At 41.7% G+C, this 22,966-nt stretch overlaps 1 protein-coding gene across 1 annotated transcript in view; it reads right to left on the reverse strand.

Moving 5' to 3' along the window:
- The window catches only part of EXT2 (exostosin glycosyltransferase 2), a 164,340-nt gene that overhangs the window by 44,455 nt on the left and 96,919 nt on the right, over positions 1 to 22,966 (reverse strand). The window contains exons 8-9 of the mRNA XM_060261890.1: positions 17,820 to 17,951; positions 6,840 to 7,029 (exon numbers count right to left, since the gene is read on the reverse strand). Of these exons, the coding sequence (XP_060117873.1) occupies positions 6,840 to 7,029; positions 17,820 to 17,951 (322 nt within the window). The remainder of the gene's footprint in view (positions 1 to 6,839; positions 7,030 to 17,819; positions 17,952 to 22,966) is intronic.

Consider the following 22,966-nt stretch of genomic DNA (forward strand, 5'->3'; position numbering starts at 1 on the left):
GTATGCAGTCATAGCAGAATATGCATTAGAACAAAGTTTGAGTCCAGTGGCATCTTTAAGATCAACAAAGTTTAATTCTGGGTATAAGCTTTCATGTGCATGCAGACTTCTTCAGTGTACAAACACACTGTCATACTTCCATCCTCAAACCAGTTCTTCATACATGAAAGGGTATAAACATGGCAGTATAAACAAGAAAGGGAGACTGTTGGAAGCTGACTATTTACAGAGAGAAGAAATAGGGGAACTTAGCTTTCCTGGACTTTGTTCTCCCCCCAGTTCCCCTTTTCTTACATAAGCATATTCATAAACACACTCCTTCAACACAGATTTCCACCCCCCATACACATGGGAAGGGATCCCAACCTCCTTTGTCTCCCTGCCACTGCATCACTATGCCTCTCCTATTGTTCATGCATTTCCTAGAGGAACTGAAGCATGAGATGAAAGAGTGAAAAGAGGGGAGTAAAGATGGTTGCTCAACAGGTAAACTCCAGTTAAGAGAATGTTTAGCCAGCCTAAGCAACTGTGGGAGTTTGGCTTGATCTAAAAAGGAAGAGGAGAATGCAAAGGGTCATGCTCTTTTGCTTAGTCTCTACTGACAAAAAATCTGATGTGCAATAGTAGGCATACAGTGAATTTGTCTCCTAGCTGGTCCCATGAAGCTGGTTGGGCAGAAGACACTTATAGACACTCTCACTGCTGCCTGGTCTTGGAAATATGGAGCACAACAGTCTCACTAAAGTGACAGCAGATGGCAACTTCAGGTCCCTGTTCAAGGACAAAGAAAGCACTTTACAATGAAAGGGAAGTGGGTTTCTGGTTCTTCGGACTCTGGAGCGGGGGAAGGGTTGGGTGATGTCTCCAGGACTTGGGTTAATGACTGCATACTGTACCTCAGAGCATGCCAGCGGGGAAGCTGGAGGCACCTGTATCCCCATCAGACGCTGCTCTTGCCATCCCTTCTCTCTCTGAACTTCCCTCATCTTAGGCATCGAGCTTTTCCTCCCTGGTATGGTTGTGTCCCTCTCATTAAATCTCCATCCTTCTGGCCCCCACCCCCTCCCATTGCCAACCAGTGTGCTTTATTGAAACTCTCATGCCCCCACCCAGAAAGCAACTGAGGAACTCTGGCTGGTGCATCTGTAACCTCTGGAGAACTGGCCGACCCCAGAACCATTGTCAGTGAGGTTTTTCTAACACAGGGCGAGGGGACTGAAGCACTGTCTGGGGCTTTCTTGAAGTTGGAGGGGTGCCATCAGCCAACTTGTTGGCTGGCTGGTAGCTGGCAGGAGGACCCCTCCCAGTCAGGAGGGGGTGTCGTCAAGTCTGGGAGGAGCGTCTAAGAGCTGACACATCCAGACACCAGGCAGCAGTTCCCCTCTCCTCCCGATTCCTTCCCTCCTTAGGGAGTAACACTGTTGTTGCAGCATAGAAGCTTTGGCCATCTGTCCTTTCTGTAAACCTGAGGCTAGGATAAACACTCTGTGAGCCACAGATTTTTTGGGAGGAACTGAAGTAATTGGTTGATCTGACTTCCCAATGGCTTTTCACAAGATTAGGTGGTATAACAGGGTTGAACTTACCTGTAACTATTGTTCATCAACATCTTCTGTGCAGATACACATTGGGAATTGCAGACAGGAGTTTTAGCTCCTTAGGAACCAAGAACGCATGCAGCAGGGCAAGAGAGAGGAAATGTGTGTCTGCACAGAAGACACTGATGAATGATGGTTATAGGTAAATGCAACTGTGCTTTCATCTTCCATCTTCAGTGCAGCCCCACATTGGGAATTTAATAAGCAACTCACCAATAGGAGATGGGGTGATGCTATCACTGGAACAGCAATTGAAGAACTGCCTTTCCCACATCCACATCTCTCCACAACTGTGGGTCTAATGCATGTTTAACAAAGGTGTTCTCAGAAGACCCAGTTGTGGCCTTGCAGATCTCAGTGAGGGAGACCCTGCAATGAAAGGTGGCCAAAGAATCTAAGAGCCTTGATGGAGTGGGCACAAACCTCCAGAGGACAAGGTTTCCCTACAGCCTCATGACAAGATCAAATTGCTGTTAACAACCCTGTTGTTACAGAGAGTGACTGTGATGAAGCAGCCCTACCTTTCTTAGGACCCAAGTAGCAAACAAATATTTGTCAATTTTAAGAACATAAGAGAAGCCATGTTAGATCAGGCCAATGGCCCATCCAGTCCAACACTGTGTGTCACACAGTGGCAAAAAAATTTATATACACACACACACACACACAGTGTGGCTAATAGCCACTGATGGACCTCTGCTCCATATTTTTAGCTAAACTCCTCTTGAAGGTGGCTATGCTTGTGGCCGCCACCACCTCCTGTGGCAGTGAATTCCACATGTTAATCACCCTTTGGGTAAAGAAGTACTTCCTTTTTTCCGTTTTTTTCCCGTGAGTTCTTGTATTGTGAGAAAGGGAGAAAAGTACTTCTTTCTCTACTTTCTCCATCCCATGCATTATCTTGTAAACCTCTATCATGTCACCCCGCAGTCGACGTTTCTCCAAGCTAAAGAGTCCCAAGCGTTTCAACCTTTCTTCATAGGGAAAGTGTTCCAGCCCTTTAATCATTCTAGTTGCCCTTTTCTGGACTTTCTCCAATGCTATAATATCCTTTTTGAGGTGCGGTGACCAGAACTGCACACAGTACTCCAAATGAGACCGCACCATCGATTTATGCAGGGGCATTATGATACTGGCTGATTTGTTTTCAATTCCCTTCCTAATAATTCCCAGCATGGCGTTGGCCTTTTTCATTGCAAACGCACACTGTCTTGACATTTTCAGTGAGTTATCTACCACGACCCCAAGATCTCTCTCTTGGTCAGTCTCTGCCAGTTCAAACCCTATCAACTTGTATTTGTAGCTGGGATTCTTGGCCCCAATGTGCATTTTGAATTTCTTTGTTCTGTCTGTATAATACAACAGAGCTCTTCTGTTGTCTAAGTACAAGATGTACTCAGCGTTGGTTAGAGAAGATGGAAAAAGCACTTTTAATACTACTGCCTGGGATAAGTGAAATCTAGAGACTACCATGGGCAAAACCTCTAACTGGGATGGAGAACCACCCTTTTGCTGAACACCTTAGAAATGAGGGGTCAAACTGAAGACCGGCCAGCTCATTTATACACCTGATGGACTGACTGCCACCAAAAACACTATTAGAGTCTAAATGCCACCATATTTTGGGCAAGATTAAAGAAAATCAAGAGATTCCCTTTTTTCCCAGGTTCTTTAAAGACCAACATTCTCCCATCACTGTCCTTCAGTGTTCCCCAGGGCCGGCCAAGGACCTGCCACTTGGCAAACTAGGTGATTGCCTAGGGTGCTGGCCTTCTGGGTGCGCTGAATTGGGCGCACCCCACCATGTGTGGGGAGGGGAGAGTTATCCTTGTTTAGGGTACCAGACAGTCTAGGGCCGGCCCTGGGGAACACTGAGGGACAGTGACAGAAGTGAGAGGAAAAAAAAATCTAACTCTCAAGGAAACACTGAGATAATCTGTGGGAGAAGAGGGGAAGCCCTCAATCAAATCATTATATGCTAATAATGCAGCTAGATGTACTGTGACAAAGATGCAGCGAAACTGCCATATGTCAAGGAAGTAGATATTTGAACACCTCTGATACGGGACAAGTCACTGGACAGACTCCCCAGGTAGTAGCCCAAGTTTCAAACTGAGAACACTTCCTCGAATAGGAGTATCTTGTGGAAGGTTTCCTTGCTTGGACTAGGATATCTTGGACCTCAGGTCCCAACTTTAAAAGGTCTCGTGTCCTGGGGAGTGGAATGTGATCTGCTCCCACCTGGTGGAACAAAGAACCAAATCTACTGGGGCCAGAATGAGGCTATTAAGATGCAGTCTGTCCCCAAGTCTCTGGAAAGCTTCCCCAATTGAGGCTATGATGATGCCTGCCAGGGAACAGAAGATTGGGGGCTTCTTTGAACAGTTGGTTGCAAAAAGGCCCACCTAAGGCTAACACCACATCTCAAAGACTACATGTAGATATTTGTTCTGCACTGATCACTTATGTTTGAACAGAACAACTTTACTGAGTCTGCTGACAGCACATATCTGAGACCCTGGATGGCTCTGAGGGATATATGATGCTGAATCACAACCTCCCAGACTGCTGCTGCTTCTGAACACTCTTGACCTTATGCTCCCATTTATTCAGGTACAGCATAGTTGTCCATTTGAACCAGCACCCTTTTGTCCCTCAAGATTGAAGGAAGTAAGGGCAAAGCATAAGGTCTGTGGCCAAGGAATAGATTTGGCAGCTTAGAAGCCACATGATGCTCCTTCATTATATTGGCAGGCCTAATTCAGCTCAGGTTCAGACAGCGATCTGTTGAGAGATTTAGAATGCAGAGGAGTGTGTGGTGAGACTAGGATCATATTATCAGAAGGCTTTGGAACTGGGGAGAACAAGTGCTTCTGCCTCCTCAAAGAGATTTTTCTCTTCCTTCTGCTTTGATTTTTTTGGCAGGTGGTTTTGATGCCTCATGTCCCAGAACTGAACAGGAGAGTGATGGGGAACGCTGCTCCCAGCTTGAAGATGGAACTGGTAGAGCTGAAGAACTAAGGATGGAATGTTGTCTGCTGGTACCAGAGGCTTCTGGAACCAACCAAACTGACAGGGGCTTTCAGAGCAGATCAGAGGTTGGAAACATTGGAACAGATTGGGTAGAGGCTGGTCTCTACTGGCCAGAAGTGGCCAATTTTGAAGAAGCCAAGGAAATAAGGGCCCTCTCCCAAAGCATGACTTTTAAGCAAAAGGCTCTGTCTGACCTTGTGTATGGGGTGAACCCCTTGCAGATTTTACAGACCCCAACATTTGTGGGCTTCTCCCAGACACCTTAAGCACAGGTTATGTTCACTGCTGTGGTCATTTTGGTAGCACACTGGGTGCATATTTTGAATAGGACTTTTACAGACATGCCCTCTAGGGTGGAGTGGGGAATAGCCCCAGCAAACAGGCCGGTGGTCAGAGAAGAGTATGTTGTGGGATAGGTCAGCGAAAGCTACCTCACCCAAAAGCAAGGACCAAAAATAGATGCTGAAGTTGAAGAAAAGCCTGAAACTCAGCCAGAGAACAACACCAATGGTCGATTTGCTTGAAGGATGCAGGGGGGAAAAAATCAGTGCTGAGGACCAAAGAAGAATCTCTAAGATGCACTGAAGCCAGGGAGCTCCTATTGCAGCAGTGGCGAAAGAGGAATGGGGGTGGGGGTGGAGACATGTGCTTCTGCAGCACATGACAGCTTGAGCAGGAAAAAGCTATTGTATCTGCTCCAGAGGGGAGGGGCACCCCATCAGTTCATAGGGAAGCTAAAACTCCTATCCGCACATGCACAATCCCCAATGTGAAGCTGCACTGAAAATGGAAGATGAACTATTATTCTTGCCCTACCCCCTCAAAGCTTGAATTTGTCTTGGTTGTTCAGATATATACAAACCAAAATGGGATATTGCTATTACTTTGCCAGATGACCTCATACATTTAGAACAACCAATTTCCCTTATCTTAAAACAGGAATCCAGGTTATGTTATTTGAAATATCCTGCCATCATTCTTTCTGACAAAGCTAGCTCTCAATCACAATAGATCATACAAAGATTAACTAATGTTACACGGAAAACCGTGTTCTTAGAACACTGTTCTAAGCCCACTGAAGTCAAAGGGGTTGAAAGGGTATAAACCCTACTTAGGACTGTATTGTTAAATCCATTGTCTTCTCTACCTTGTGTTCTGTATTCTCATGTAATACTTATTACACTGAAGCGCCAATAGATTTCAGAAAAGTTCAAGTAACAGAACAAGAAAAATGAGGCTTTTTAATGAATACTATATATAAATTTATATTACAGAACCTAATTATTGAAGCATAAGTTAATTGATTCAGAACAAAATTTACGAAGGTTCCAATAAGATTTTCTCCTCACTATTATATTAACATGTAATTTTTTAAAAGAAGATTTCAGATAACACTCTGGGACCCAAGCTGAAAATGAATGACGCATTTTAAATGTATGATTATTTAACTTCATGGAAAGGAACAGTTTCTTTAACTGTAAACTCTCAAGTAGTTCTTGCTCTCTTAATGAAAATAAAATTATAATGAAGTGAATATTACAGATGGTGAATAATATTTGGAAAAGAAATAAGTTCTGACATCAGAACAGCTCATGAAATGAAACTTAACTATTAAGCAGTTGACCAGTATTTTTGGCAGGGAAGAAAAACTGCTGGGTAACATGTCTGTGGTTGCTTTGGAGTTAATGGCTCAGACCAACACCCAATACTTTATTTTTTGCTTATTTTTCTTTTGTAGGACTAATTCGCAGCTTGCCAAGAAAGTGATCTAGCTTGTGATTCTGAGACTCTGATCATGATAGCTTGATAACATGTTAAAGGAAACAAGAAAAATCTTCTCATGAAACATAGAATCAATACATGCATCATTAGCCAAACCTATTGTATTTGTTTGAATTCCTATCTTTCCTCATACCAAGGCTCAAGACAGTTATGCCAACGATTTAGAGAGGAACATAGATTATTTTACATCAGGACAGCCCAAGTACAGATGTCCTAAAACTTCTGCTGGCTTAGACTTTGATGGACATCTTAGGAGACCAGGATGCTGCAGAGATTGCCTTGCTATTCAAATTTGGGAAATGAAATGAAAATAAACTCAAAATGGCATTTTTAAATTGATCTTTAAGACTGTGAGACTACAAAAAGAGAGACAATGGTGTCCAAAGTACCTACAGTCCAAGATATTCAGGGCATTACATAACTTACCTTCTGGGGGAATTTTATTTTGGTTGTTCCAAACCACTAACAGTTTGGAAAGGCTGGGCACCTTTGATACTTCAGTGATTACTCTGAATAGGCTCTCAACCCGATCATAGGTAAGAACAATAGCAGTGAAGCCTTGTGACTGAGGTGGAATCAGTGGAAGAAAGAGTGGATTGCTTACACTGCTCCATTTCTGTAAAGAGAGATGGAACATTAAACCAAGGTTACAATAAGCTCTAAAACATAAATAGACAGAAAGCAATATCCATCATAAGGACCAAGTCAGAACATTTCATTAAACATCCCAACCACTTAAGGAAGGGAAAACAGCTTTCATTAGCATGCCCAGATACTGAACTCTGTTGTAAATATAACTGTTATATTTATTTGTTCTGGTCAGGAGCAAACAAAGAAGTACATTCAGAGATGTTAGAAATAAAGAAGTAGAAAAAGATTTGTGAAAGACAAAGCAGGGTGTTTTGAAAATTCAGACCCTCTGGTTTGCTTCTTTCCCAATTTTTTTTCTTTAAAAGCTCTTTAACCTTTATACTGACTCAAGCTAGGCCAACAAACTGAAAACTAGTCTGAGCAAAAATGAAGTTAAGAAAGGCAACAAAATGGGCATATAAACAAAAAAGAAAACATTCCTGGTTCACTACAGAAGGCTAGAATACTAGCTTCAACAAAAATAAGTTTGTTCTGTGGTTTTAAACACTCCACTCTAAACATTTTAAAAATAATAATCCAGAAGAGAGGTGATGACTGATTTCACAGTGTTTGAATCTGCCTTAATTTTAGCTAGAATACAACCATTGTGCCAACATAAGGAAACCAGTTTGGTTGGCACAGATGCAGATCATGATGCAGCAGAGATTGTGAGATGGAAGCACAACCAGACGGTACTTCTAGACATACTATGTCCATTCCCAATTACTGTCACATAGAAATAACAGCACATCAGAAAGAGGGAAGAACTAAATTCAAGATATTGCCTTGGAAATCTGAATCTGGGCTTATACAAAGTAGGACAAAATACACTTTCCATTAACTACAATTTGTGCAGTGAACTGCATCATACTGGCTGGTATCCAGAAAAAACTAGACCATTTGGTGCATCTTCAGTTTTCCCAGCATTAGGAAAGAATACCTTCAGGAATAACTTGTGGGAGGTGGAATAGCTTGGTGAAGACCAACATTCACATGCAGGATCTTTGAATAGTATTCATTGTTCACAATTTTACAGCAGTTTTAATAGCTCTCGCAAGAAAAAATAGTGCTAATGTTGGCATATTCACAGGGTGGCAGTACCGTAATGCCCTTAATGCCTTTAGGTTTTCTTCTTTGTACTCCTTGACTACAAGATTCCTTCTAATAAGTGACTTTTCCATTAGCAGTAAAATGGGTTTTTAAAAATGGTGCAAGTCCAAAGAAGGCTATGCCATGTATTACTGTCAAATTTGCAGAGCTGAGACTGTTCAAAACAAAACAAATTGCACCTTAAAGGTTCTTAGAGTCAAACAAGTAATCTGCAGCCACTGTGGGGGTGGTCTTTTGATGTTCTATCCACAAAGCTTAGCGTCCCTTTGCAGTTATTGCACATGCAGCAAATTCCCTAGCCCTGGTATTAGTGCTCCCAACCAAGCTGCCTCTGAAATGAACATCATTACAGGCAACATTTAACTTCAGTATAGCCAGCAACAATCATGATAGGATTGCTTATATATATATATAATTTAGTGACTATATTTATAGCATGCCTTTCTCAAAGAGGCTCAATGCACATTACACATAATAAAACAATGCAATTGAAGAGCAGGCGACATCCAATAAACCATGTAATAGGGCTGGGATTTAAAAAATTAGAAACCATGCAAAATGTATTGCATTATATGTTATAAACATCTCACACATTTCCAAATGAGTCCTGATTTTCTAGGTAATGAGATATAAATCAAAAGCAGTTGTGCCATTTTACAGAATAAAGATGCTCTCTCTCACACACACAAAAGCTAAGCAGCATCTTTTATATCAAGTGGATAGGCTATTCCTTAGGCTGGTGGTAAGGAATGGCTAGCTAGGACAAAATATATGTACTGCTGCCCTGGCATCCTACAGTGACCCCCCCCCCCCCCCCAAATTAAGTCTCCTCACATAGGAGTAGCATTTCAAAAAAGCATTTAGGCACTGCCGAAGCACCATTAAGAGTCAACCCCCTGCTGCCTGCCTGAAAAGCATGTCTACAGTCTGGGACCTCCTGACCTTACTTTTGACAGGAAATTGGGCAAATTCAAACCTCCATGATTTACTCAAGTCTTTCAGACTTCTGTTGGAGAAAGGCAGAGAATACAGGTAATTAACTCAACAGAAGCCTAATTAAATTTATATTATGGAAACAGGGCATGAAATTGATCATGACATAAGGAAGGTTCCTTCAAATAATGGAGAAACTGGTATTGCCAAAAAAGTCATTTCAGGTCCATTCATACTTGAAACTCATCTGAATGTCTGCCCACCAAAAAAGGGAGGAGGAGGAGAGCAACTGGCACTTGCACTAAAATTATCTATCACTTCCTTTAACACAGTGCAGGACATTTTGCTAAGGCAATCCTACCCCCACCCCCAGCCCCATCCTCAACTAGCTAATATTCATTACAGGAGTCATGGTAATTAACCCAAGATTGACAGGCTGTTTACTGTGAATCAGTTTTATATGCAAGCCATATCAAGTTGCAAGTGCTAACTTTACAACAGTGAACACATAAGGCACTCCTGGCTGTTTGACAATAGTTTCTTTTCCACAGACCGCAAAAGAAGCCAAGGCATTGGAATCCAACCAGAGTGGGAGATTTGGAAAGTGGGCTAACTTTGGTGAGATGTTCCTTTTAAAAAATCTCCAGAAAAGGCAACTCGTTTGTGTCAGAGTGCCATTACAAGAACTAAAAAAAGTTTCCATTTGCTACTGAAGAATTTATTTCCATTGCTTCAGACTAACTGAAAAATTCTTTTGTTCCTTTACTGCTTTCAGCATGAATCCACTTAGGATGAAGTACTGAGCGTACGGATGAGTTTCCATTTAATGGTTCTGTAAAGAAGACCGTAAATGTCCAATACAAATGCCTAAGCAGGAATTACGTGCCAGGAGAGCACACATAAGAACATCATCAGGAGAGTAAGCAACCTTCAGATGGTGGCTGAAAATCTCCCAGAATTATAACTAATCTCCAGGTAGAGAAAGTGACTGATTTTGGAAGATGGACTCTAGCACTGCATTAATTTTTCACTGCTGCTTCAGACCAACATTTGCTACCCACCTGAATCTTAGTTTCCAGTTATTACTTGGAATGGAAAGCTGACAAAAAGTAACAACCAAAAGTGTGGCAGTGTGTGCGGTTCTCACATCTATATTTAAGACCACCTGCATTCATGTCTTAGGAATATCCTTTGATCTGGACTATACATTGGTCTTGAATGTCATTCCTCTGCTGTTGGATTCTGAAATGATGGTCATAAAATTATTTTTGGCCATTCTGATGGGGGTCTTTTCCCCTTCTCACCACCATTTTCTTTTCAGCAGCCACCATTTTTTATTGTTGTCCATTAATCAGCCATTCTAGTAAAACCCAGTTCAATTTGAACCAGAGCTGACTGCTATCTTTTAAAAAATCAAGAAGAAAACAAGGTACTATACAAAAGTACAGAAGGGTTTGTTAACTAAAAAGATCTTTCTAGCACTCTATACTATTGAAACTATATAGATAGATCCAAGTAGGCAGAAGTGTTGGTCTGAAGTAGTAGAACAAATTAGGAGTCAATTGCACCTTTAAGACACCTTTAATCTGGCACAAACTGTGCCGGATTCCTCATCTGATGAAGTGCGCTTACGTTCTGAATAAAACTAAATTGGTTTTAAAGGTACAATTGACTCCTATTTTGTTCTACTGAAACTATATTTACACCATCTATAAAGAATGGGTTTTGGGGTTATTTTTAATGGCAACTGTAACCTCAATGTGGTTCCAATTATAAATTACCTGATGAGGAGTACCTTGATTTATTCTGTTTTGGCCTATTATGCATGATGCATTTTACTGAATCCTTTGAGAAAGCATTTCATCATGCTTCTCATCCACAACTGGTCAAAGGGCAAAACCTGAAGAGTTAACCCACTTATTTTATCCAGCATCAACCTCACTCAATAAAAAGCATACCTATAGCTCACCACTGAATTTTTGTCAAACTGTACCAGCTGGCTGGTTCATGACATATGATAATAACCAATAGTGCTATAACTCTAATCTAACCACTGTTATGCATTTTTCCTGCTTTAGTTATTTTACTATCAAGTAAAGATGCTTGTTTTAAACTGCTTTTGCTGGTTGTTTAAGCACTTTCCCCAAAATATCCTCCACACAAGTGCCCTAAACCTCCCCACAAGTGCCCTAAACCTAATATAGAGATCAAATCAACAGTGCAACCTGAGACCATTCATGCAAAATACCATGTATGCATCTACAACCTTTATTCTAAATCCAAAATATTAAGGGGCAGAGCTCTGCATAGACTTCTACCAGGTACAACAATATACTGTGTCTGTACTGTAGTTCCTTATACAGTAAAATCAATGCCTAGATAATATTAATGTGAAACATCTTCATATCAGAATGCAATGATTGTCTTAAATTTTAATACATTGTGTATGTTAGGTGCCACTGAGTCACTTCTGACTTATACTGATCCTATGAATTAATTAATTCCAAAATGACCTATCAATTGATGACTCAGACAGGAAGCATGCTGTATTAAAGGTTGCCAGCAGGAATGGAGAAAAATGCACTGACTATTTATTAGATGCTTCATGTACAGAAATAAAGTAGACACTGCTGGATATGATAAACCCATTCTCATGAAGTATATATCCACAGTATTTCTCTTTTAGAACAGTGTTATCAGAATAATGTTTTTTGTATTGACATACTCAAATAAGGGATATTGGCTGTTTATCTCATTACATATACTAAACCCATCTGCCACTATATTTTAATGTATTTTTTTTCTAATGGCAAATTAGAATGATGTTTATATGTATGTTACATGTTAAAAGGTAAATTAGGTGGACGGGAAAAACTTCTGAGAAAGAAATGTCATCATTTTGGCCCAGGCTTGCTAGCAATAGAGTACTTAACAAACATTCTCACATGTTACTGTTTTATTGGTTTCCCACGTAAATGCTATCCAAACCAAATGTTCTTTCAATTGTTAATTTCACTATTTTGCCATTGAATCCTAACTTTGCATTCTAAACCACTGCCTACTAGCTATTAAATTGTCTAATGAAGTATGCATGCATATGAAAGCTTACCTTCTGAATAAAACTTGGGTCTTAAAGGTGCTACTGAACTCCTATTTTGTTCTATTGCTTCAGACCAATACGGCTGCCCACCTGGATCTATACTTCAACAAAAGAACTCTCAAGTCCTAATGCACCATATTAAGGCTAGTAATCAAATTTCCCAGACCACAAAGGAATAGTACATTAGACCACTTTGATATACCTCATTGTGGGGTTTTCCCCCTCGCCAGTCTGCCCTTATATATCAATGGGTATTTCCAGACAGATGCTATGAAGCAGCCAGGACACAACATGCACAGAAACAGGCTTTTACACCCATATTTGGATAGAAAACTAAGTCCACATCTAAACGTACCTCATAGGGCTCCCATTTCTGATCCAGCAGCTAGAACATTTGCATGAAGCCCTTTTTTAAGAAGCTCACCTCAGTTGTTTGGGAGTGAAAACAGACAGGCTAGAGAGAGATGCCAGTCTCTCCCTTGCAAAACAGCTAAGAAGTGAGATTTTAATGACCAAAGTATGGCCTTATGTGTGCTCCTTTAGATAAGAGAGTTTTCCAAAAGCACTAATTCAACATACATGACAACCATAACCCACATTAAGGCCATGTCTGTTTCCACACTCAATCGCTATTAGATAAGCTGCAGGTCAGGGTCTACCAGGATGAGTACAGTTGCATAGTCCCAAACCACCTCACCCTTTGTGTTACTTAACACCTATTCCAGGTCTCAAAAGCTACTAACATGGACAGCTACTCACAGTTATTTAATTTAATCCAAGGCTGTTAAACTGCTTGAATATCTCAAATGTTGAAGTGTCAGGTGATCTGAAACCAATTTGTTTCAATGCTCTTCTCATTATGTGACGAATTTTATGCCAAATCTTTTTGCCTGTCAAGACCCTTATGGTTATAAAGTATGTATCTTAAAGTACATGGTCTTAAGAAGCTATAGCTGTTACTTTGCCCTATTCCTTCTGCAACAAAGCCATTATAAAGTATTACCTGAAAATTCCTCCAAAAAAGCCTAAGAGATTTGTTTGAAATATTGCAAAATCTTTTCCAACACAGATCTATCTGAGAGGTCAAGATCATCATGGTGAGAGACAAGTTGCTTCAGTTTTTATTCCAGCCACTTTTCTCAGGGCACTACTAACACAAAATGTTGATCCAATAATATTGTATTGAAATGTATCACTATGACAACTAAACCTAACAAGAAAAAATAAAACTACTTCTTTAATAAAACACCTCTTTAGTAGCTGATGCTGTAACAAAAACTTAATGCTGTAATCAATACTCCCTCTAAACTGTGGAGTCTTGTGAGCAAAAATTCCACTTTGTGAGCTACTGGCATTAAAGTTGTGAACTACTGCATAAATTAGTTTGCCGTGGGCCATTTTTCTTGAGCTAAGACAAAAAATGTAGCTGGAGGCTAAAAAACTGTGAACTAGCTCACACTACCTCAGCTTAGAGGGAACACTGGCTGTAATCATAAAGCATTCCTCAGATTGGAGAATGCAGAGAGAACATAGCATATTGGATTATGTTTGACATGAAAGAAAAAAATAAATAGCACGTCACTGAAAGATTTCTCATAGACCATTTGAGAAATGCTATTATTTCTACAACGAACACTGACAGACTGAAAAGAAGTGCAATGAACACCAAAATCAGTTTCTTTACCAGCTATAGACATGAATATGGGAGTTTCTTTCTGTAAACAAAATACACATGCTTCTATCTTCCATTAAGATAGGGAGAAGTTATGGCTTGCAGCTTTAAGCCTTCCACCTACCCTTACAAGCAAACTGATCTAATTATTATTTATAAACACTGTTTATATAAACAGTTATACTTACTTATTTAGAAAATTTATATGCCACTTCTGTGAAGGCCTTGCTAAGACCATAGCATTTCTTCATGCCATCCTCTTCTAACAAAAGAAAGATGGATCCCACAAATAATCCATAAATACTAGAGGGTGGATGAGTGAAGTAAAGGTAAAGGTAGTCCCCTGTGCAAGCACCAGTAATTTCCGACTCTGGGGTGACGTTGCTTTCACAACGTTTTCATGGCAGACTTTTTACGGAGTGGTTTGCCATTGCCTTCTCCAGTCATCTACACTTCCCCCACAGCAAGCTGGGTACTCATTTTACCGACCTCGGAAGGATGGAAGGCTGAGTCAACCTCGAGCCGGCTACCTGAACCCAGCTTCCACCGGGATCAAACTCAGGTCGTGAGCAGAGCTTAGGACTGCAGTACTGCAGCTTTACCACTCTGCGCCATGGGGCTCTCATGGGATGAGTGAAGACAACTTCAAATTATAACAACTCATGAAATTAATTGTCTTAATGAATATTTAATGCACATTTTGCTTAGCTGTATTCATTTATTTTTTATTAACATTCATTCTTTCTTCCCTCAAGAAGCTCAAGGTAACATAAATATTGTTCCCAGGGAATCATCTATTCAGGCTGCTTTACAGGACCAGACTTGTTTAGCTGCAGCAGCAAAACGACATCATCTACCTTCATCCTATTTGCTATATTAGCTATTGAACTTGCACGCAAGTCAGCCTTTGCACTGTTAATCTGTTATTCCATTTAGTAGAGGCTCCTTTTCCTGTTTCACAGCAAGCCTATGACCTGGCAGTCATTCACAGAGAAAATGGAGGTCTGCTGAGAAAGTACATTTATTGGTTTGGATACAGTGATTCTCTAGATGATTATTAAAATACTGCTGGTTAAACTACAACTTATGACATTCAAATTCAAAGCTCCAAAGCAGCTATGTCAAAATAGAGCCAATAATTTTGCAAATCTGTGCTTAAGAACAGGTTTAAGAGAACTTCCATAATACAAAATAAATAAACAACTGCAAATACTCCCTTGACTCTGCATGTTTTGAAGAAGTAAACCAAAACACAAGGTAGTAATTATGTACTCGTTTTAAAAAAAACCTGAATAGAAAGGAAGGAATGCATTCTCTCACTACTGTGCTGTTTTGGACATGACCCACATCTTTTACTGTTATTGGTATACAATTCCCCTTCTCGGCTAGCATTCAATAGGAAACCTTAATTAGCGACATCATATTTTTAATCCAAACACACATAAAACCTTTGGAATTCAAATAGTAAGGGAAACTGCAGAGTTCAAATACAAAGGGTTCAAATAGGAATATGTACTTTGCAAGGAGCAGGGATCTTTCAAGGCACTTTACCTGCTGCACCGGGCATCTTTTCTTTTTTTTTACAGATCTACAATAACACGTCCCCCAACATAGCCTATTTTAGACTCAAAAAAGTGGATCCTCTATCAAGCTGCAATAGTAACCAAATTAAAACAAATACAAAATAAAGGTCTTTGTTTTTTAAACTAAGAATAACTGATATAAGGAAAACTTGAGCTTAAACATCTACTGCAAGAATTCAAGGATATGAAACTGCACTCACACATTTTTATAATCTGGGATTTCTGGAATCTAAATGTTAAATACTAGAAAGTGGGAGGAGAGTCATTTTCACTCAAATGTATATTGTCATCATCGTTGTTCTAGCCTTCAACTGATAGATGTGTAACATACACATACAAATCTTACAGTCACTTAGAACCAAGCACCTAGCCTGCTTTACTAACCTGTAGGCTTAACTCTTCAATTGAGAATGTAGATATCCCTACTGAAGTTGTACCTACCTTACCCATGTATTGGATTGTACAATTAAGGCAATTCCAGGTATGAATTTAGGAACTGGAAGGTCAGTTTCTGCCTCAGTGCTCTTACAATCATTCTGATATGTGCCCCGATATGGATGAATAACTACTAAGGGATCACAAACATTCATCATAGCTAGCTAATGCATTCACTGTGTTCAGAGAATATTTGTATTTTTAAAAAATATCTACTGCCAGAAGGAGTATATTTATACATGCATTTCAGAAACTAATACATACCTTCTGTTATTTCAGCTGGGACAACAAACCACCAATAAATGGATTATTTTTGGCAAAAAGGAATCAGCATATATGATGCTTTACACAAATTCCAGTTTATATCATTAGAATTTGTCTCTTTGTGTTTCTTTGTAGTGCCAAAAGTATATGTGAGCTACTATGATTTCAAGAATTATACTATGCCGGTTCAGTGCTCATATTACACAGTGGCAACCAGATGCAAACCCAGCAATCTCCTACAAATACATTTAGTGCAGAGAAAGTTCTTCATGAAATACAGACCTGGATTCTACTACATGAAAGGGGAGAAAAGCACAGTTCATAGAAGGTATTGGTTATCTTTACCTTTCTACTGCAATATCCCCAAGCTCCGAAAAAGAGGGGCTCTTAAGAATGAAATCACCCACTACTAGGAATGGGCACAAACCAGGAAAATGGACATCAGAGTTTTCATGAACCATGAGCCTTCAACAAACTCCTCTATTAGATGAACTGGTTTGTGGTTTATCTGGTTCAGCCTGAGTGAGCTCTGAAGGAGCTTATTCTGGGGGTTGGGCTGCCCAACTGGAAGTGAACTCCAAAGGTATTTAAATGCATTCAGAGCCCACCCAGGTCAGGCTGGCTCTACTGAGCTCCAAGAGTAAGCTCTGAAAGCAGCTTTGCAGTTCACTTCAAGTCAATTGCAATGCCTTTGGAGTCACCTGAATGAACCCTCCCTGAAGCTCATGAACCTCCATGGAGGTTCAGGGAGGGTTCATTGGAGGCACGTTCTACCAAACTGGCCCAGTTTGTGCTTGAACCACGGTTCATGTTTCAGTTTGTGACCATCGCTATCCACTACTCTTTTATTTTCTCTAACTTAACTAGCACAAAAGTAAGGGCAGATTTTCACCCATACTCTCTTGTCACTTCTGATTCTTTCACCAATAACATGTAATTCCTGAATATAACTGGACCATTTACAGGCTCAAGGGGCTGCAGTGGGAATCTGAAGATGGCAAAATTACCTTCCAAAAACTTGAATTGTATATTTGAATGGTCTAATTTCTTTTCTCTGGCTCTGAAGCTTTCCTTACTTCTGGAGCTCATATTCCAAGTCCAACAGGCATGAACTTTGAAAACATCTCTAATTCTAAGTTCTTCACTGAAAATTTGTGCAATTTTCTTTTTTTTTGTACTTAATTTTTGCAGCCTAACTACAAAATAGCATTATGGTCATCCATGAGTTAACAAATGGGTTTCTGTTTTCACAAAGGCCAACAGAATAAACCTCCACAAACACTACAATTACTATTTGTCAGTTCAAGTTCACTGTATTCTTATCTAAAGCTTCTTGAACTCCATTCCTGAAAGCTCTTTTTCTCAGTTTTTTAATACTATTTATAATATACAATCAGGCCCTCAGAGCCACAATACAATAGAGCATAAAAGTCGGCACAGACCCACAGGGTTCTAGAGCAGGGGTGTCAAACATGTGACCTGGGAGCCGAATCAGGCCCCTGGAGGGCTCCTATCAGGCCCCCAAGCAACTGGCTGTCATCTGCTTCCTTTATATCACTCAATAAAATAAATCTTTTCAATCAAACAACAAAATAAGTATCAACAGATCATTCAGTGATTTTTTTAAAACAGAGGGTCAGCATATTGAACTAATGTAACACAAACCTAACTCCACTTACAATCGCTGGGGGATCGTTCCATTCCTCATATGATGTAGCAGCATATGGGTAAATCCGGTCATTGATAATTTTAAGGGTTGCCAGAGCAATTGCTTTCATTGATTGAAAATAAGCTTCCCAGAACCATCTTGCCTGCAAAGAAATAATAAATATCATCATACTACAGTTATGCCAGCCATCAACTACTAAAATCTGTATATGGTTTTTAAACATATTTACACACTCACTATTTCCAAGGTTTCGCCACACACTCTCGTTATCAAGAAATGGTAATAATGCTGGAATCATGAAGATAGAAATAGGCTTGGTTCTCACGGCTCCACAGAGTTATAAGGGTATAAAGTAACAAGCTACAATACGGGACAAAACTGAAAGGAGTCTGCAGTTTTTGCCCCAGACACAGGAGGTAATGAAGGACATAGAAGACTGGGTTCCTACCAAAACAGCAGTGCCAAATAAAACCCCACCTTTTCTCATATAGTCAACAGTTGCCTATGTATAAAGAGCACAAGAAAAATGGGACTCTCTCAGCATACTAATGAAAGCAAAAGAAGATAAGAATGCTGAGAATAAAGACAGTCACAATCTCAAAAGAATTAAACAAGACAAATATTGTTAACCATTCAGTCGTGTCCTACTCTTGGTGATTCTATGGGTGATTCTATACTACCATTAAACTGTGTGTTCACTATATTCCTTAACAAATATAACAATTCATTCACAATGTATCCACAATTTATAAGCCAGAAGTAGCTAGTGAAAACACTATGTGATTACAGGCACTCAATGATGTTTCAGCTAACAGTTTAAAGAGACAGGTATTCAAAAGCTTCTGAGTAATATACAAACACATAGAATGTAGTAGTCAACAGTACACAGAATGAACCTCCAAGTAAATATTATGGAGAACTTGGGCTAAAATAACTTTATTTCCTTATATTCTATATTGTCTAGTGTCGGATTTGGACTTTTGGTTTCCAACCTGGCCATAGGGCGGAAATAGGGCTAGTCTCCCTCATGGATGATCTCTGGAGGCAGATGGATAGGTGCAAACTGGCACTGCTGCTGGATTTGAAAGCAGCGTTCTACACGGTTGACTACCATCTGTCGACCCACCACCTCATTGACATAGGAGTTTGGGGGACTGTGTTACAATGGTTCTCTTCCTTTCTTCATGGTCAGAGACAGAGGGTGGCACTCGGTGAGATGGTATCTCAGTGCTACTCACTTGAATGTGGAGTGCCACAGGGGGCGATCCTCTCACCAATGCTTTTTAACATCTACATATGCCCCCATACCTAGCTGGCACAGAGATATGGGCAGGTTGTCATCAGTATGCTGATGACACCCAGCTCTATCTATTGATGGACAGCTGCCTGGACTCCACCCCAGAAAATTTGGGAAGCATTAGAAGCCATGGCTGGGTGTTTACAACACAGTTGGCTGAAACTGAATCCATTGAAGATGGAGGCCTGTGCCTGAGTTGGGGTAGGTTTGGGAATCAGGCTCCCGGCCCTTGACAGGCCACCATTAGTGCCTACACCAAGGGTTAAGAGCCTACAGGTGATTCTGCATGCCTCACTTTCTATGGAGGCCCAGATCCCCACTACTGCAGTGGCTTGCCTGCTGATTGTGACGCCTATGCAGACCCGTATTCAGCTGCTGTTCTGCCAGTTGCACTTACTACCAATTGAATACTGGATAAGAATATAAGAGAAGCCATGTTGGATCAGGCCAACGGCCCATCCAGTCCAACACTCTGTGTCACACAGTGGCAAAAATTTTTATATATACACACACACTGTGGCTAATAGCCACTGATGGACCTCTGCTCCATATTTTTATCTAAACCTCTCTTGAAGGTGGCTATATTTGTGGCCGCCACCACCTCCTGTGGCAGTGAATTCCACATGTTAATCACCCTTTGGGTAAAGAAGTACTTCCTTTTATCCATTTTAACCTGTCTGCTCAGCAATTTCATCGAATGCCCATGAGTTCTTGTATTGTGAGAAAGGGAGAAAAGCACTTCTTTCTCTACTTTCTCCATCCCATGCATTATCTTGTAAACCTCTATCATGTCACCCCGCAGTCGACGTTTCTCCAAGCTAAAGAGCCCCAAGCGTTTCAACCTTTCTTCATAGGGAAAGTGCTCCAGTCCTTTAATAATTCTAGTTGCCCTTTTCTGGACTTTCTCCAATGCTATAATATCCTTTTTGAGGGGCGGCGACCAGAACTGCACACAGTACTCCAAATGAGACCGCGCCATTGATTTATACAGGGGCATTATGATACTGGCTGATTTGTTTTCAATTCCCTTCCTAATAATTCCCAGCATGGCGTTGGCCTTTTTTATTGCAAACGCACACTGTCTTGACATTTTCAGTGAGTTATCTACCACGACCCCAAGATCTCTCTCTTGGTCAGTCTCTGCCAGTTCACACCCCATCAACTTGTATTTGTAGCTGGGATTCTTGGCCCCAATGTGCATTACTTTGCACTTGGCCACATTGAACCGCATCTGCCACGTTGACGCCCACTCACCCAGCCTCAACAGATCCCTTTGGAGTTCCTCACAATCCTCTCTGGTTCTCACCACCCTGAACAATTTATTGTCATCCGCAAACTTGGCCACTTCACTGCTCACTCCCAACTCTAAATCATTTATGAATAAGTTAAAGAGCATGGGACCCAGTACCGAGCCCTGCGGCACCCCACTGCTTACCGTCCTCCACTGCGAAGACTGCCCATTTATACTCACTCTCTGCTTCCTATTACTCAGCCAGTTCTTGATGCACAAGAGGACCTGTCCTTTTACTCCATGAACTCTCGGATGTATGCCATCCGGACCCGGTGACTTATTAGTTTTTAATTTGTCTATCAGTTCTAGGACCTCCTCTTTTGTCACCTCAATCTGACTCAGGTCTTTCAACACCCCTTCCCGCCGGCTGAAGGACAAAGAAGTACCAGCTATCTCATTCCGAGAGCCAGAGGGAGGACAGCAGCCAGCTGTGTGGAGGAGTCGGCATCATGGCTCAGCAGCAGCTTGCAGTGGCCGTTGAGAAGCTTAACTCAGCCAACTACGCGGTGTGGAGCCTGCGAATGGAACACTACCTTAAGCGTGAGGGGCATTGGCTGTTTGTAAGTAATCCCCCTGCCGTGTTATCTCCTGCCGCGACTGTGTTGGCCGAGAAGGCGCTGGCAAACATTGTGCTAGCAGTGGGAGATGACCAGTTGATATATGTGCGTGGAAGGACACTGCCAAGGCTGCCTGGGATGCGCTCAGTGGGGTTTACGTTAGTACCACTGCAGGCTCCCTCATGGCCTTGACCAGGAAGATGTTCCGCACTTTAATGCCGGCCGGAGGGTGTGTAAGGCAGCACATCAAGAAGCTTCGTTGAGCTTGAAGCCAGGGGCAAAACTGTAGCTCCTGATGACAGAGTTTATATTTTGCTGTCTTCGTTGCCGCCGGAGTTTACACCCCTAATTACATCCCTGGAGACGGTTGATGTGGCGACTCTGACTATGGAGTACGTGTGTGCCCACCTGCTTGATTTCCAAGAGAGGATTGCAGCAGTGAGCTACCCGGGAGTGTCGGCTGGGGAGCGTGTGGCTATCGGCTCGTCTGGGAAGGCGTCCAAGAGTGAGCTGGCTTGTGCTGCTGGCAGACAACCAAAGGCTGAAGTGGAGCCGACTGCACTGTCTGTCAGGCGTTGCTTTGGTTGTGGATCATCCTCGCACCTTTTGCGCGTCTGCCCAGAGAAAGGGAAGCGGCGTGGACGGAGGCAGCGAGGGCAGAGGACCACCAGCAGATGTGAGGAAGAAGCCCGGCTGGTCACTTCTGCAGAAGAAAGTACCGGGTCTGCCTGGATATTAGACTCTGGTGCAACGAGCCATCTCTGCTGCGACAAGGAGCTGCTGAGAGATGTTGACATTCCTGAGCTCAGTCATGTTAGATTAGCCGACGGTGCTACCACGGCTGTCACATGTTCTGGCTGTGTAGAGTTTCCTGTTTTAGATTGCACATTGCAGCATGTTTTGTGTGTCCCCTCATTAAGATCAAATTTGCTAAGTGTAAGCATGTTAATTGACGATGGCTATCAGGTAAAATTTGAAAAAACCTGTTGTAAGATCTTAGGAGGTGGGGGGAAGCTGCTTGCTACTGGGAAAAGAGATGGGAATGTATATGTGGTCCAGAGCCATTGTGCCCAGGCTGCACAAGTGTCAAATGTGCCAGTGCACGACCAATGCATCCATCTGTTCCACAGAAGACTCGGGCACTGTGGGTTTAATGCATTGAAAAAGACCCTACAGTTGGTGCCAAGTCTGAAGGTAAAGCCCTGCAGGTGTTACTTAGACTGCCAAGTCTGTAAAAAGACTAAGAGCAGGGCTTGTGCAGTTGCTAGGCAAAGCAACAGAGAGAGTAAGCGTGCCTTAGAACTCATTCATCTTGATGTAATTGGCCCATTGCCAAAGAGTCTGTCAGGGAGGCAGTATTGCCTAGTGGCTACCGACGACCATACCAGGTATTCCTGCGTGTTTGCCTTGAAGCACAAATCTGAGGTATACAAGGTGTTTACCAAATGGGCTGAAGCGGTGGAAAGGGAGTTGGATACGCATATTAAATCTATTCAGTCCGACCGCGGTGGGGAATTTCTCTCTAATGAGTTGAAACGTTGGCTGGAGAATAAGGGCATTGCCCACAGATTAGCGAACCCGGCCACGCCCCAAGAAAATGGGTTAGCAGAGCGGCACGGAGCTATACTGCAGACTTTAATGTCTCTCTCTCGGCTTGGCTTCGCGAACGAAGATTTAAGAAGGGTGCAATAGTCCACGTTTGCTGCAGGCTCGCTGGTGGCTGACAAGCATGTTGGAAGATGCCAAGTTGCCAATTTCTTATTGGGCCGAGGCCATGTATTCAGCAGTGTACTTGCACAACTGAATTTGGTGTAAAGCTGTGAATGACTTGCCTTACAGGAGGCTATACAATAAGGTTCCAGACTTAAAGATTTTAAGAGTCTTTGGGACGAAGGCTTGGGTTGACATCCCCTCAGAGAATAGGAGGGAGGGAGCTGGCCGGGCAGTGAGCCTAACTTTTCTGGGCTACCAGCCAGAAACCAAGTCTTATCGCTTTTGCAATAAGAGGGCCA

The sequence above is a fragment of the Heteronotia binoei genome, chromosome 21 (genome assembly GCF_032191835.1).
Source record: "Heteronotia binoei isolate CCM8104 ecotype False Entrance Well chromosome 21, APGP_CSIRO_Hbin_v1, whole genome shotgun sequence".
In the NCBI taxonomy this organism is placed as follows: Eukaryota; Metazoa; Chordata; class Lepidosauria; order Squamata; family Gekkonidae; genus Heteronotia; species Heteronotia binoei.